The 15609-nt window shown below is 56.6% G+C and overlaps 1 protein-coding gene across 8 annotated transcripts in view; it reads right to left on the bottom strand.

Moving 5' to 3' along the window:
* The window catches only part of CACNA1C (calcium voltage-gated channel subunit alpha1 C), a 434223-nt gene that overhangs the window by 174111 nt on the left and 244503 nt on the right, over positions 1-15609 (bottom strand). For all 8 annotated transcript variants that reach the window (XM_047787908.1, XM_047787912.1, XM_047787914.1 and 5 more), the window contains exon 4: positions 2231-2370. In XM_047787908.1, coding sequence (XP_047643864.1) covers positions 2231-2370 — 140 coding nt within the window. The remainder of the gene's footprint in view (positions 1-2230; positions 2371-15609) is intronic.

The following is a 15609-nucleotide window of genomic DNA, read 5'->3' as shown; positions in this document are numbered from 1 at the left end:
GGATTAGCCACGTGCACGGAAGCCCTGAGGGACTTGCTAGGCATCAAGGCCAGGGCTGAGAGGCTCCCCTTCCATCTGTTTCCTGCACGGGGCCTGAGCAAGGCTGCATGTGCACAGCGGGCCCTGCGGCCGGGAGCCTGACAGCTCCATCAGACCACCTCTGAAGTCCCTCTGGCTCTAGGACTCCTTCGCCCCGGCTGGACAGTTCGAGGGTTTCAGGTGTTGCTTGGTGGCACCTTCCATCCCAGGCAGAGGTCGCCAGGGTTGGGGAGCAGGGCCCCTTTCTTCCCAGAGAAATGGTCTCTCCACTGAAGCCCAGATCACTGAAACCTGAGGAGATGGAGACCAGTTTGGACATTTGTTGAACAACATTCCAAATACAAACCAGATTTGGTTCCTCGTATTTCCTGGAAGAAAGGAATACGCTTATCGAAGTACAAGATGTTCACAAAATGTTATTCAGTGAAGGGAACAGAACTTTCCTCTTTTTTAACCCTTAAGGGGAAGAAAATTCAGCAATGGGTCTCAGAGGTGTTCTCAGCGTGCAGGACCAGCGTGTTTCTCAGCAATCAGACATTGTAGAGGTGAAACCACTGCTCTGTACCCTCCTGTGCCTAAGGGTCAGGTCAGCTGTGGGTGTTTCGGGGGGACCTTCTCCAGGCGCTGTGCCTGTTCCTTAGCTGGACAGTAGAGCTTGTCAAAGAGGACAGAGAGGCCGCCTGTGAGCCCAGAGGCGGGGCCCCCACTGGGAGGGAAAGGGGATGAAATAAAGGCCTTTGAAGCTGCAGTAGGTGGTCTGAGCAGGTGCACCTATTGAGGACTCCTGGGTGCCTGGGTGGGGTGGGAGGACTCCTGGGTGCCTGGGTGGGGGTGGGAGGACTCCTGGGTGCCTGGGGGTGGGGTGGGAGGACTCCTGGGTGCCTGGTTTTGGGGGAGTAGCTCAGAGAGACTCTAGGGTTCTCTCCACACCCCTTCAGCAGCTCCATCGCTGGGCTCTACTGAGGAGACGCCTCCACTTGGGGAAGGCACGGGTCCTGTGGGGAGAGCAATGCTTTGTTTTGGCACTGGCCTTCGGGGTGGCTGGGCAGAGAGGGAGAGGGGCCCTCGGCCTGGCACTCAGGCTGGCAAGCCCACCTCCCCCAGGACAGGCAGACCCACCCCCTGGTTTATAGGAGGCCAGGGGCTGCTCAGAAGGAACCAAGGAGAGAGGTGTTTCCCAGGAGACAGGAGGGAGCTAAGGCCCATCCAGGAAGGAGCAGGAAGGGGGTTCGGCTGAAGAGAGGTGGTTGGGTCACAACCTCCATGCGGTGTGTGCCATTTTTTGAGTGAGAAGGATGGGTTGAGAATGGATAGCCAAGACCTGAGCTCCAGAGAAAGTTGGAGCTAAATGTGGCCGCTTGGCAGATCAATAGGGAAGAGTGAAGCATGAGCGGAGTCAGCGCTGGCCTTGTAACCCCGTGTTGTAAACGGCGGACTGGAGCATCCTTTGGACGAGTGCCTTCATCAGCCAGAGGCCGGGCCTGGGGAGACACGGCTGGGATCTGGGCTGGGCCTCGAGCAGCCTTCCCGCTGTGATTGTGGGAGGAGGCTGGGCCACACAAGTGAGAGATGGCAGCTCCAAGGTGGGGCCTGCTTCCTGCCCCAGGAGGTCTGAGGTCTGCCCGTGCCACCTGCTTCCATCCCCACGTGGAGGTTAAGGCCATGTCTGGGGCAGAGGGACATACAGACCATGCCAACTCATGCCTCACACAGGAGGAGACGTGGCTTCTCTGCCTGAACAAAACTGGTCCCTGTGAGGCACCCTCTTCTTTGTGTCGGCCCCAGAAACACCAGATCTCATTGCTGGGGCTCTTTCTACAAGTATGTGAGTTTCCTGGGAGATTGAAGCCTTGAGAAAGATGCTGAATTTAAAAGGATTGAGATGCATTAGGAACAACCACCTTAAAGACTTCTGCCGCGGTTGCTGGGTTAGTTCAAGGCATCTGTCAGTCACTCTGTTCATCCTGGCATGAACAGAAGTGACTGCACTTTCATCCAACATCCGCATGTGGCAGAGAGTCCAGCAACTTCCATGCCCCTGATGTTGACGCAGGTCACTCAAAAAAAGGTGACCAAAATCCTACAGCAGCTCCAAACATCCCTAAGACCATCCACGTGCCCACAGATAGGGACTTGCTCCCAAAGGGACCTGACTGGGGCGGGGGGCAGAGGGGCAGGGTGGCTTACTTACCCGACAACCACAATGATAAAATCTAGTAAATTCCAGCCGTTGCGGAGGTAAGCGTTGGGGTGAAAGAGGAGTCCATAGGCTATGACTTTTAAAAATGCTTCCACAGTAAAAATGATGAGAAAGAGATACTCCACTCGTTCCTAGGAAACAAAAGCAGATGAAAGACAGTCATTAGCTCGGGGATTTGGAAAGTTCTGACCTGCAGAGATCCCACTGCAGGGCGTGAAGGAGAAGCAGCCCCTCTGTGGTCAGATGTGGGGGACCCAGGGAGGGCCCCCTGGCTAAACCACCAGCCCCACAGTCCCTTCCTCAAGGGAGCTCCGGCCCACAGGGCATCAAATGTTAAAATGCAAAAACTAGGTAGGGGAACTGCACATCTTTGAGAAGCATCAGACATAAGCAGTGACCAGTTCCTTGCACCTTCCCAGAAGAGAACTCACAAAGGTGCCTGAGCCCCAGTTTTGAGTCACAAACCCCGAAGCACCAGCTGAGCCCTGAGAAGTGGAGTGCAAACCTCCCACAGCTGCGGAAACAGGAGACTGCGAGGCGCCAACCTCCCCAGGGAGAGCACGCTCTTTCCCAAGAAAGAAACTCTCTGTCAAAGATGGAGACAGGACGTGGGACCCTGCTTCCAGGACAGAGGTGGCACTTGGCGGCGCGGGGTCCGGGAGGGCTCTGCTGTGGGACGCGGCTCTGTCCCCAGGCCCTCACTCGGCAGGACAGACCTGGCAGCTCACTTAGAGCCGAATGGGGGCTTACCCACTGGCTGTCCCCAGCCCTCCCCCCCGCACCGTCCCCAGGGCAGCGCCTCACTGGCCCCACTAGGCGGGGTGGCTGGCTGCCTTCACATCCTCTGCCCGCCTCTGTGGGACCCTCAGCCAGACCCTGCTTCCAGCCAGGCTCTACCCACACTGCGAATAGGGGTGGGAGCGGGAGTCCCAGGAAGGAACACGGCCTGCCACTCAGCCTACTGCAGGTGCTCTGAGGCCAGGGGGTTGGGGTGGGTGAGATGGGTGGCCCTGCAGGGAGGTCTGCGCCCATGCTCCCAATCTGCCCATCCTCCCCAATCCCCTGGACACAGAGCCTCACCGGGCCCAGCTTGGGGGCGACATTTGGGACACAAAGCTACAAAGGGCGGCGTCCCGGCCCCACCCAGACCTGCTGGGTCTCCTGGCTGTGAGCCTGGCAATGCCTTCCAGACAATTTGCAGGTGTTTCTAAAGCACCCTGAAGTTTAAGAAGCACTGGCCCACGGGTGAGGAAGGTCCAGATCGGGCGGTGACCGTGGGCAGGGGATGGAGGCAGGCTGGTCCTGAACTCCTACCATCATGGAGCTGGTCTGGGATGTGGCTACTGGGGGCTGTGACCCAGGAACAAATCAGTGTGTGGGACTGCTGGGGTTTAGGAAGCGGGTGATGTTGGCTTAAAACATATTTCAGGGCAGTGATGAAGGGAAAGCACATTACATAAGGGCACAACACACCTGCGGATGCCTGAGGAAGGTGAGCTGTTGACGGTTACTCAGCCCCATCCCCATAATGGTCCAGAGCTCTCACGTTTAGCCCCAAGGGACAGGGCCACCTCCCTCGCGCCCCAGAAACCTCTGTGGGACTCACAAAGTTGGAGCAGGGATGAGAAGGGAAACAAATGCAGGCTGGTACCCACTTGGGTCAGGTGCTGTCACGTATGTACCTATGTCCCAGGTGCCTCCACCCCTGTCCAGTCACGCATCACAGGTGTGGCACAACGAGCTGAATCACTGGGAAGTGATACTGGAGCCCCTCTGGGCTGTCTGCATGGCAAGCTTGCTGGGACAGGGAGCACCCAAGCTCCAATCCTCTCCTCCCCTGGCAGGGAGGATGGCCACCCCCAGGGCCTGAGGGCCTCTGCGCTGGGAAGCTGGCCCCGCAATCTGCTCATTCCCTCACCTGCAAAGCTGCCTCCCCCGCCTGATCTGAGGCAAAGAGGAGGCCGTGGGGGAGAGGGTCCTGGTCCCTCCACTCAGGGCAGATCCATACTCCTCCCATGGGGTGGGGGACTTGGGGACCTGTGACTTCTCTTGTTGACCTTTGACCTTTGTAGCCTTCCTTAATCCATACAATATGACATAACAGGTGGAGACTCAGGAGGACCCACCAACGTGGCAGTAAGCCCTTCTCTCGCTGTCACACGTGTACATGCTGGGTGGAGATGGAAGAAACTAACCTCGAGGAGCTCTTGGACGATGGGGACAAGTGGATAGAAGTCAGCACAATGGGTGTGCCGTGTCCCAGAGGGAAGCACAATTTGCCATGGGTGGATGTCCCAGAGGCATGAAACCTTAAAGGATGAAGAGCTGCCAGGTGACTGTGGGGGCAGAGAAGCCTGGGGGGTGGGTGGGCGGGTGGGATGGAGAGGTGGCAGGAGCAAGGTGGCTGGGACTTTGGGGCCAGGCCTGGACACTCGGCTTCTGTTCTGAGGAGACAGCAGCCCTGGATGGGATGTGCGTGGCCCTCTGGCACTGTCACGATGGGGTGCTGCGGGTGGGGAGGTGACGGGGGGTAGAGGGCTGGGGTGACGCACGCAGAGGTCATGGAGGCGGAGCTGAGAACGGGGTGGGGGGGGACTGGAGAGATAGAAAGGGTGTGATTTGCTTTCTGGCTGCCTGTGAGGTTGGGGGAGAGGCAGTGAAAGAGGGTGCTGCCACTCCCTGGGGTTCCTCATAGGTGACACAGGTGTGAAGCCTCCCATTGCAGTGGGCACTTGAGGAGGAGGAAGTGGGTGTCCACTCTGGACGTGCTAACGTCAAGGCACCTGCGGGATGTCAGGGCAGCGCTGCTGCTGGTTTTGGGCATGGAGGGGGCGTCGGGGCAGACTGGGCTTACAGGGGTGGCTGAAGAGCTTGGGGACCAGAGGAGAGCTGAGGCTGGGGTCCAAGTCCCCAGGGGATGCACGTCCACATTATAGAAATTGTCTCTTAGGCAGAAGTGACAGGATCCTGCTCCAAGCCACGGGGTCTAGAGGTAAAAGGAACTTAGCGGTTATCTAAGTAGCCCCGCTGCTCGAAAGACTAGAACACTGATCAGGCACCCAGGCCAGCTGTCCAAGGTCCAGTCACATCATTGCCTCCCCGGGGGCCAGGAACTCCCTCACTGGTCCCGCTTAGCCCCTAAGACGCCTCAGGCTACCCTGTTTAAGGCCTGAGACAGACCTTGAAGGGAGCCAGGAAGAGAGGTCGGCACAAGAACGCAGGCAAGGGGCAGGAGCCTGTGGTCACTAAGTCTGGGACACTGTCTCCAGTGGTTGAGTGCGTGAGTGTGTGAGTGTGTAAGCGTGTATGGTCCTGCTCTTGTGGAAAGCACTGCATTCACTTTACGTCAGAGGTATGTGTGTCCTTACAGAATTAATTCCAACCCCCTCTTCAAAACCCCAAAACAAGCCAAAAAAACCATAAACAAATGAAACAGCTTGGTCATCCTTTCTAAATACTTGTGTGTTGCCATAGAAACATTCGGGGGTGGGGAGCAACGTGGCTGTGGAAGGCGTCCCCCAGCCTCGCTGGTGCCTGGTGCCTCTGGCCGCGTGAGTTCTGTCCCTATGGCCTCCTTGGACCTGCCTGAGTCCTGGGGGTCGCAAGCCCAAGGACGCGCCCAAGGGCAGCTTAGGACCTCCTGTATCTGTGCTCTTGGGAACTGGGCAACCCTGGAGGCCAGCTTGGGACAGGCGGATCCCGGCCCCGCTCTGTGTGCTGAGATCCTAAAGGCTAGGGAGGCAGGGGGACGAAGCTCAGACAACCTCAGGGATGTGCCCCTATGGGAGTGGGGGAGGGGCGCCCAGAGCAGGGCGGGGACCTTGCCCCTCAGACGCTCCGTCTCTCCCCTCACATCACACTCTCCTCCTGCCCAACAGATTCCCCCAGGGCATCCTTTCCTCGTCTGTCTTTCCTCTCTCCCTGCTCACTTCTTAGGGCTGCCACTGGCAGCTGGGCCCATGGGCACACCCATGTCTGACACTCAGAAAATTCCCCCAGAGAGCCCCTGGGCTCCCAGGAGCATCAGTGGCTGGTCAGGTGCTGGTGGGCACAGGCCACCTGAGGTTTCCATTCTCTTTCCACGCCCATGTGCCTTGCCTTTCAACCGCCTTATTAGCTTCTACACAGCAGACACAATTGTCTTTTGATGGCAATAACCTTGCCTCTGACAGCAGTTGGCTCTGTGTCTGGGAGAGCCGTTTACCTTCCCCTGATCCTCATTTGGAGAAGAACTAAAATTCAGCATCAAATAAAAAATATGGTGCCATCAAGAGCCCTCAGCTCCCCAGGGCTGCTTAGGGAGTGGATTCAGGTGTGTGTGTGTGTGGGGGTGCTGACAAGGTAGGGCTTCCCCCCATACACACACCCCCCCAACCTTGACCAAGAGCAGTGACCTTTAACCACATACTCAGTTGTCCACGGGTCCCACACAGGTGACTGGAGCCTGGGGAGCCCACACTGTGAAATGTGACAGAGTACACAGGCAAGGCACGGCCCTCTATCCCTGGCCCATCTGGGTGACTTGCTGGCTTTATACTCTGGGTTCTGCCTGAGATTTTACTTGCAAAGAGGAATGATTGCTTTTTTTTTCTTGGAACTTGGAACACCGCTTCTGAAGTGGTACATGCCTTCCAAAGTCTTTGCAAAGTTGTGTGTCAAGCCTGTGACTGGTCCGCGTGCAGTTCTGCCCATGGCAGTCAGACTCTCAGACGTGGAAGGAACAGGGAGTCCCTGTCCTCACTGTCCTGAGGGTCACTATGAACACAGACAGACCTTCTGGTGAAGAATCCTTCATTAACAAGGTTATTAATGCCTGTGCTTCCTGTGAGGGAAGCAGTGGCAGGCGAGAGCTCCCAGGGCCAGGCTGTCACGTGGGCACGCTTCTGCACACGCGCACATGCACACACATGTCCGTGCTGAACGCCGTGCAGTGGATACCTGCTCTGTGGCAGGCCAGGTGTGGATTCACACTCAGAGCCTCGGGCACCCGAGAAGTTCACCAAGTGCACTTGGTGAAGCTGCCAAGCCTGCGCCCAACACAAGGAAGCCCCATCGTCTGGCTCCATCTCAGCCCAAGGTGCGACGATGGTGGCACCATGGGCGTTGAATGGATTCATGGCTTAGGCGTCGTTCAACCTGAGCTCTCAGCACAGCCTCCCGCCTGCCCTCCAGGAAGGGAGATGGGAAAGCTGGGACCCCCGACTTTCTGCTCCCCTGCTCCGCATCCATTCAGGGGGTCAGAGACACCTCCAGAGGGCCCTCTTAGCACATAGATGGGCCTGCAGAATGTAGGGGGCTGCAGGGACCCTCAGAGGGACACAGAGGAGGAGGGGGCTTGTCCCAGCCCAGATGAGGAGCCCTGGGGTCACCGATGGCTGCAAATGGATGGAACCGCTGGGTTACTGTGTCCATTGGGGCCACCAGACAGTAAAGGGCCACCTATGTGCCGTGGCTGCAAGGGTGTCAGGAGGGGTCCCCAAGTCCTCCTCCTTCTCGGGGTCTTTAATGGTGCCCAAAGTCCAGCAATCAAGGAGCCTACCTTCCATCAGGAAAGTGTGGTGTGTGCAGGCGCAGAGGAATAGCTGTGTGAGCAGCCAGCCCTAAGAGGACAGGGAGGGTGTGTGCGACTCCACTTGTACAAAACACCCAGAACGAGAAAATTCACGGAGACTGTGGCTCAGAGGTTCCCAGGGCTGGGGAGGGAGGGGAACGAAAGGCTGTGGGGACAGACAGCAGGGATAGAGTGTAACTAATACCCCTAAAGTGTACACTTGAAAATGGTTCGAGTGGCAGATTTATTTTGCCACAAAGAAGAAAAAGACAGCATTCCCTTTGGAAGCGAAGATTTTCTAGCTTTCAAGGGTTTTTCCTAAAATGTCTGAGGTCACGTGTAAACCTGTCTCAGCTCCCTGTCCCCGGGTCGCTGGTCAGAAGGTCAACAGCATGTTGGAGTTCAAAGGCAGCCGCACCCCACAGCAGGCTCTCCCTGGGCCGACCTCCCCCGCGGCCCATGGGGCTGCCATCCGTCTGCGGGCAGTGCGGGTGGTCAGAGTGTGGCCAGTCCCTTCTCTCCCAGGCCATCGCTCTGGCTCCGGGATGTTAGCTTTGCTCTGGGTAATAGAGCAGGGAGGTGACAGGTATTACCAATCAGGCTCTGGGGGTCATGTGCTTAGTGACCTGTGGCTAGTGTGTCATTTCCCAAACAGAGGGAGGGTGAAGCAGGAGCCTAAAGGCTCTCTCCTAAATGCCGCCTTCTTGCAGGGAGTCAGACCAACAGCCGGCCCACAGAGCGGATCCTGTCTTTTCTGCCCTCGCTGCTGCCCAGCACACCCCTGCCTGGTGCTGGCTGGGTATAAGGCAGCTTCCCGACCGGTCTCGTTGGCATCCAGGCTGTTTCATTGCCTAAGGATCTCGCACAGCCCCTGGGCCTGGAATGGGGGTCTCGCCTCCCTTGCCGGGATCCCAGGCCTGTCCCAGGGGACCCCAATGGTCCCTCTGGCCTCATCCCCGGCCAGCAGCCTACGCTCCAGTCACACCTGAAGACCCACCACACCCAACCTGACCCTGCCCTTCTCCACCTGCAAACCCTCCTCATGCTCCCCACCCGCCGCTGGGCCCCTGCAGACAGGTTACAGCACCCATTACAACGTGTGTGTTTTCTGCATGCTTCTCCCTTGAGGACTAAGGCGTGCAGGATGGAAGCCAGCATCTGTGTCTCCTGAGTTAGGAGGTGTCTTTGAATGAAGGGCAAAGTGATGGAGGAAGAGGGCTTTGGGGTCAAGTGGCTTCCCTGGGACTAGACACATAATCTTGCTCACCAGGGAAGTGGGAACATTGCACCAGCTCCGGCGATTTGGGAAAGTAGCAGTCACAGTCAGCGCTCGGACGGCAGCCTCAGGCTCAGCAACAGGCATAGCGGGCATGCACACGTCAGTGGGGTGGACACACGCTCCAGGTGGCTTTGTAGGTCCCTAGAGGTCCTGCCTGGGCCGCTCCCCGCACGCACCCGCAGCAAAGCCCTGCTGCATCTCCTGTCCAGGCAGCATGACTCACTTTTAAGCCTCTTGACTTCAACAAAAACTAGAGCCTGAGGCTTCCCACCTGCTTTCTATTATTGAAGCAACAAAACCAAACCAGAAACTTCCCTGTGCGTTTGCTGGTCCCATGACCCTCCCTCCCCAGCCCCAGCCCCAGCCCCAGCCCCAGCCCCACAGTCACAGTTTCCACTCTGGCCAAAGAGACCCCAGCCCCACACTGCTGGCATTTCCCAAGGGTCTCTTGAAGCGACCCACTTGAGCCATGTGGACGAGGTGACCCACAACAGAAGTGCCCTTCAGGAACAAGGGTGTGGGTTCAGCAGGTTTGCAGATCTGGGCTCTTCTCCTCAGTGAGGGTTCGAGGGGCAGAATTTTATAGTTTACAAGGTGCCTCCCATTTTAAGTTGGGCTCACAACCACTTGGTGAAGCAGGAAGGCAGGTGATTTCTTCCCTGCTTCTTTCACCCCACATCCTTTCCTCCTCACTTCACTGCCAGGACCACCCCCATCACCGGCTAGTGCTGTCACCCTCACTAGCACCTCCATGTCCACTGCCATTGTCATCATCACCACCATTTCCACCACCACGGTCATCATCACCACCATCACCATTGTCACACACCATCATCACTGTCATTGTCATTATCACCATCTCCACCACTACTGTCACCCGTACCATCCCTATCACTGTCACTGTCACCACCACCTCCTCCATCAATCTCATGGTCATCATTGCCACCATCAAGCCACCACCATCATTATAACCATCATCACCACCGCCATTGTCACCGTCATCACATTACCATTATCACTGTCATCATCACTACCACCACCACCATTGCCACCATCCCCGCCCCCTCTATCACCACTATTGTTCCACCCCCACCATCTCCACCACTGTCACCACCACCACCACTGACTCTGCCTCCTCTTCCACTGCAGCTAGCCGCCAACAACTGAGTCAGAGCCTGTGCATTCGCTCTAATCTTAACAGTGACTGTATGACAGATAAGGAATGTTCTGTTCGTTACACACACGAGAAAGCTGGTGGGAAGGTCTGGGTAACCTCACAAAGACCTGCAGCCAGGGGGCTGTGGAGCGGAGACCCTAATGCTTTCCACCATTGTTTGCAGTGATGGAAGGGTGGACACTTTGACCTGGCACCTCTGCACAGGGACTTATCGGGGGCCACACTGATGTCTGATTTTTGTTGAAAGCCAGGAGTGTTACACAAGGGTCTGATATGCAGCACCTGCCTGGCCCAGGGCCCCCACTTCTCCTGTGTGTCACATGTGTGTACCTGTGGGAGGGGTTCAGGGACTCGTCTGCACCTCCTTCAAGGTCCCTTGACGACTGTGGTATTTGGTAACAGGAGGTACCTGATTCGTGAGTGGGGAGAAGCCAGGGAAGGAGTGAACGCAGGGGTGGGTGGGTGGATGGGGAGGCAGAGAGGGCTGTGGTCCCCTCCCCACCTCATGCACCCAGACTGGCTCAGGCCCAAGGCTGTCCAGGTCACGAGATGCTCTGGAGACAGGCAGGGCTGCATCCATTCTACGGGCAAGGTGAGGACACGCGCCACGTCCTCCTGGTCCCCTTCCCTGCCTATGTGGCCCCTCATGCAGCCTTGGTCTCTGTGTTATGTGCCCCTCCATGCTCTGGTTCCATCCTGGTGCCAGAAGGCCAGAGGCCACCAAGCCCAGTGGTGCACAGAATGCTCTGGGCAGGGAACCAAGGCTTGCCAGATGTGACGCCTTAGCTGCCCAGATGAGGACAAAGAGGTGGACCGGCCTGGTGAGGGGTGCCCCCAAAGCCACAGAGTGTAAATAATGAGGTAATAATGCTCATTAAAACCCATATGTGGACGTTCCCGTTGTGGCTCACTCAGCAGGTTACAAATTCAACTAGCATCCATGAGGAGGCAGGTTTGATCCCTGTCCTCGCTCAGTCGGTCGGGGATGCAGCATTGCCATAAGCTGTGGTGTAGGTTAAAGACACGCCTTGGATCCCACGTTGCTGTGGCTGTGGTGTAAGCTGGTGGTTGCAGCTCCAATTTGACCCCTAGCCCGGGAACTTCCATATGCCCCAGGTATGACCCTAAAAAGAAAAAACCGCAAAAAAACAAACACCCCCCCCCCCCCCTCCGAGTGTGCATCTACACTCTTCCTGGCCCCCAGCATGCTGGCAGCACCATCAGAACTTCCACCAGGACACGAGTGTGCCGGGCTGCACTGGGAGGACTTGTCGGGGGAATTTCCTGCCTTGTGCCGGGAGCACCTCCTCCTTCTGCTGTCACTTTCGCCCACCTGGGGGTCAGGGCCTGGATGTCACCCCTGTATCAGGCCCCCGAAGCCACAGCAGATACTGGTGGCAGAACCCGAGGGCTGATGTGCTTTCTGAGCCTCCATCTCTGCATCTGGAAAAAGGTAGCAGGGCAAGTTACCTGCAGGGATGTGGTGAACTTGCAGTAAGAATCGTAAACATACATGGGGTGGCTGCTGGACCGTCAAAGTGCTGTTACTGTTACACAGACAGGCAGAAAAGAGAACCTGCTCTAAACATGTGAAATAAGGGGAGAGACGCACTTTCAGAGGTCAGGGGCCTCGTCTTCCCAGAGCATCCTGTTGTGCCACCCCTGTGGCGCTGGTCACAGCCTTAGCCCCAGGGCAAGTCCTGCATTCATTTACCTCACCCTCTTGTCTCCTCAGTTACATCGCTGGTCCTTCCTGGGTAGCGCGTGTCTTACATTAAACTCAGCTCTGCCCCCAGCGTGGTCACAGGCTTTTCTCTTCTGCTCAGTGATGGATAAGATGTGAAATTCGCACAGGTCAGCCCTCCCAGTGCCTGACCCTAGCCCTGCACGGGGTACAGGATCCCCCCACCTTCCCAGGGGGACTCACCTCATTGTTCAGTCCCCTAAACACAGGCTTTCTAACCCGAGTCAGAGGCACACCCAAACCAGAGCAGGGAAAACCCCTGTGGCCAAATTCTGACTTGATCCCCAAGCCCCCTGGGACCTCTCGATTCCCCCCCACCACCATGATCTCTGGCTGCCCCCGGGGAACTGGCCTTGGACAATCAGGCTTTCTGTCGTTTTGGCCCCATCAAGGTCTTCAAAGGGGACTACAAAGCTGGGGGCAGCGATGACACAGATGAAAAGCTTAGCGTTGCAAAGGGCTGAGGTGGGGTAGGGGGAGTTGAGGCCGGCAGGGAAGCGACAAGTGACTCAGGCTGTCAGGGTTAAAATCAAGGTCTTCACTCCCCTGTCCACCCTCTGGCCTCCCAGAGGTTGGGGAGGGGTCAGCCCTGCGTCCTCCTCCCCATGTCACCAGATGATGCCACTGGAGCTTGTCTCCTGTGGTCCTGCAGCCCCCCAGCCATGTCCCTTTCTTTCCTAGAATCTTGATCATTTTCCTTTCTAATTGCAAAGATAACAAATTTTATATTAGAAATTAAAGGAAATTTGAAGGTGCAAAAAGGAAAATAAAAAAGAGCACTCTCGCCACCTGGCCAGCGTTTTGTCCGTTGTGGTAGTAATACTTCCTCTGCGTGAAGAGTCGTCCTCACACTGCTCAGCTTAGTTCCTAACCACCTTGCTTTTTGTTTAACAACAGGCTGTAAACATCTTCCCGACGTCTTCAGGGTCACATTCAACAGCCCTGGGGTCCCAGTGGCAGGGCAGGAGCCGTGATTTACGCATCTGCCCAGGGAGGCTGAGGGCGGCGGGCACAGAGGGGCTCCTCTGGTTGGCAGGGGGCAGCCCCATGGAGCTCCTGAGATTCCCGTGGTTCAGACACCACCAAACAGGAGCAAGCGCCAGTGTTTGGTGGGGTCTTGGTGATGCCGAGTCAAGCCCCCATTTCATAGGAAAATGAGGGGACAGCTTGCCCAAGTCTCAGGACAAGGTAGAGGCGGCAAACCTGGGAATCCACTTGGCGGGGGCAGGAGAAAAGCCCCAAACCAACGCTGAGGCTTCTGGTGCCAGTGGATGAGGGGTCCTGGAGCCATGGGAAAAAAAAGGAGCGAATGTGTTTCCTGCCCCAGCGTCCCTACTTCCCCCACCTTTCTTTTGTCGCCCCTGCGCCTCCAGCCCACGCGTCCTCTTCCCTGTAGCCCCTGCTCTGTCGCTCTCTCCACCTGAGGGAGGGCAGCACCCATGGGGTCACAGGAGTTCGGCTCACTGCTTATTTCTTACAAATGGATTGAAAAGTGTGCAGACCCACTGGGAATGGAAAAACAGCCTGGGACACTGACGAAGGCAGCCCACACTGCCCATTGGGTGTGGATGGGGGCTTTCCTGACCTGTGTGGACCTGTGGGTTCCCTCGGAAGGGCCCAGGTCCCATGGGAGCCCTCGTTGCCACTGCCTCCTCTGCTGGGGGATCTGAGGCCGGGGAGGGGGGCTTTAGGTTCTGGCTCACACTCTCCTGGGGCCAGATGGGCAGACTGTCGCCCTGAACACGGTCTTCTCTTATCCTGTTCTGCTGTGGATGGGACTCCTACGGCAGGTGGGAACAGTGGGTGCTGGGGTCATAGACAGACCCTGGGGTCCAGAGTCCTGGCTGTGCCGTTTACCATCTGGTTACCACCGCCATCACCACCTGCACCAGCTTATACCATCCTGCATATTCTAAACCCCGGCTGTGCTCCCAAGCACTTGCACTACTTCCTTCCATCTTCACATCAGGATACAGGAGTGTCACCTCTCCTCTCAGGTGAGGACGTTGAGACACTGAAGGAGCATCCACTTGCCCAGATGTTGTGGACCCTAAGAGCCAAGGCAAGGCTTGAACTCAGGCTGCTGGGCCCAGTGTGCTGGTCCTCACTCTCCCTTAGCTTCAATTTTTAAAAAATTCATTTTTTTTCAGCTGCACCCACGGTGTGCGGAAGTCCCCGAGCTGAGGATCAAACCCACGCCACAGCAGTGACAACACAAAGTCCTTAACCACTAGGCCACCAGGAAACTCCTGGCTTTAATTTTTTCACCCATCAAATGAGAAGAATGAAAACAGTCTGTGTCATGTGCTTGTGCTCATGTCTGCAGACGTGCTCTGTACACTGTAAAGTGTTGTGGAAATACCAATGGGCATCACCCCAAAGTGTAGCTTCCCCTTGGGAAATCACTGCAGGACCACACAGTCTTGGGGAAGAAGGGAGTTCAGGTGTCCCACTCGACACAAAATTAGGCTCAGAAACTGACCTGTGAGTGACCTGCTTCAGCGTTTGATGGAAGTGAGTCCCCCCTCCCCCAAGATGACGCAGGACACCAGGGCAGTGCGGGGTACAGGCTCCCATCTCCTGAATCCTGTCCAGTGCTCAAGCTGTGCCCCTCACATGCCCCACTGGCAGAGGCTGCTCAGCTGTCACTGTGACTTCTCTGGTTGACCCACACCGTGACCTCAGAATCCTCCTCCACCCAATGCTTCTGGCCACAGTGGATCCATCAGTGCTGACTCACAACTTGACTCCCTGCAAGATGCATGGGGTGACCATACAGTCTGTCACTCAAAAACGGGGGGTTTGAGCGAGAAGGAGGGCACTGCTAAGAATCATGTTGGGACACAGGTGCAAAGTGGGAACATCTCAGGCAAACTAGAGACCAGAGCACCCTAATCACACCTCATGGGGTTCCCGAAGCACCTGCCATGCCCCTGCTCCTTGTAGGTAAAGCGACCTGAGGAAGGCTTGGGGGTATCTTCCTACAGGATATGGGGGCTTGGGGGGAGAAAAGAGAGTCCAGGTGAGGAAGGACGAGGCTCGCCTTGGCATCGCAGACTTGTTTCAGAGGTGAAACCACCACGGGGTTATTCCTGATCCCCCATTATCCTCCCTCCTGCCTCCCCTCCTCCCATGGTACCAGCTCTTCACCTTACCGTGGAAAGCTCGCCATTCCCCGCCCCTGCCCCCTCCTGCCTCCCCCTCAGAGTGAATCATCGATTCCATGGTAGTTTAATCAGCCAGTTACGAATGTGTTGGGCATCTTTCGGAGGAAGAATCACCTTGTTTACTCGTTGGTAATTACACGGGCTCCATTTGATCTGGCAAGATTTATGGGCATTTTCTGTATCTAGATGGCAAAATTGAAAAATAAGTCTAATTATTGATGAATTTCCCCACGTAGAGAAAGAGAGAAAGGTATTTCACTCACTGCCAAGTTTACTCTGTCTTCTTACAGCCAGAACAAGGGGTGGAGAATTACATGACACGGGGACCGTGGAAGCCGGCGAGGAGAGAGGGAGAGGGCCAGGGGCCTCCGTAGGGGGGAACCTCTAACAACAGGGAGCTCGGCTGGTGGGCTGGGCCGTGTGCACCTGATAGTTCCTCTTGGATGACCCTG

The sequence above is a fragment of the Phacochoerus africanus genome, chromosome 7, assembly GCF_016906955.1.
Source record: "Phacochoerus africanus isolate WHEZ1 chromosome 7, ROS_Pafr_v1, whole genome shotgun sequence".
In the NCBI taxonomy this organism is placed as follows: domain Eukaryota; kingdom Metazoa; phylum Chordata; class Mammalia; order Artiodactyla; family Suidae; genus Phacochoerus; species Phacochoerus africanus.
Note: the sequence above shows the minus strand (reverse complement) of the source record. Positions and strands in the feature narration are given on the sequence as shown.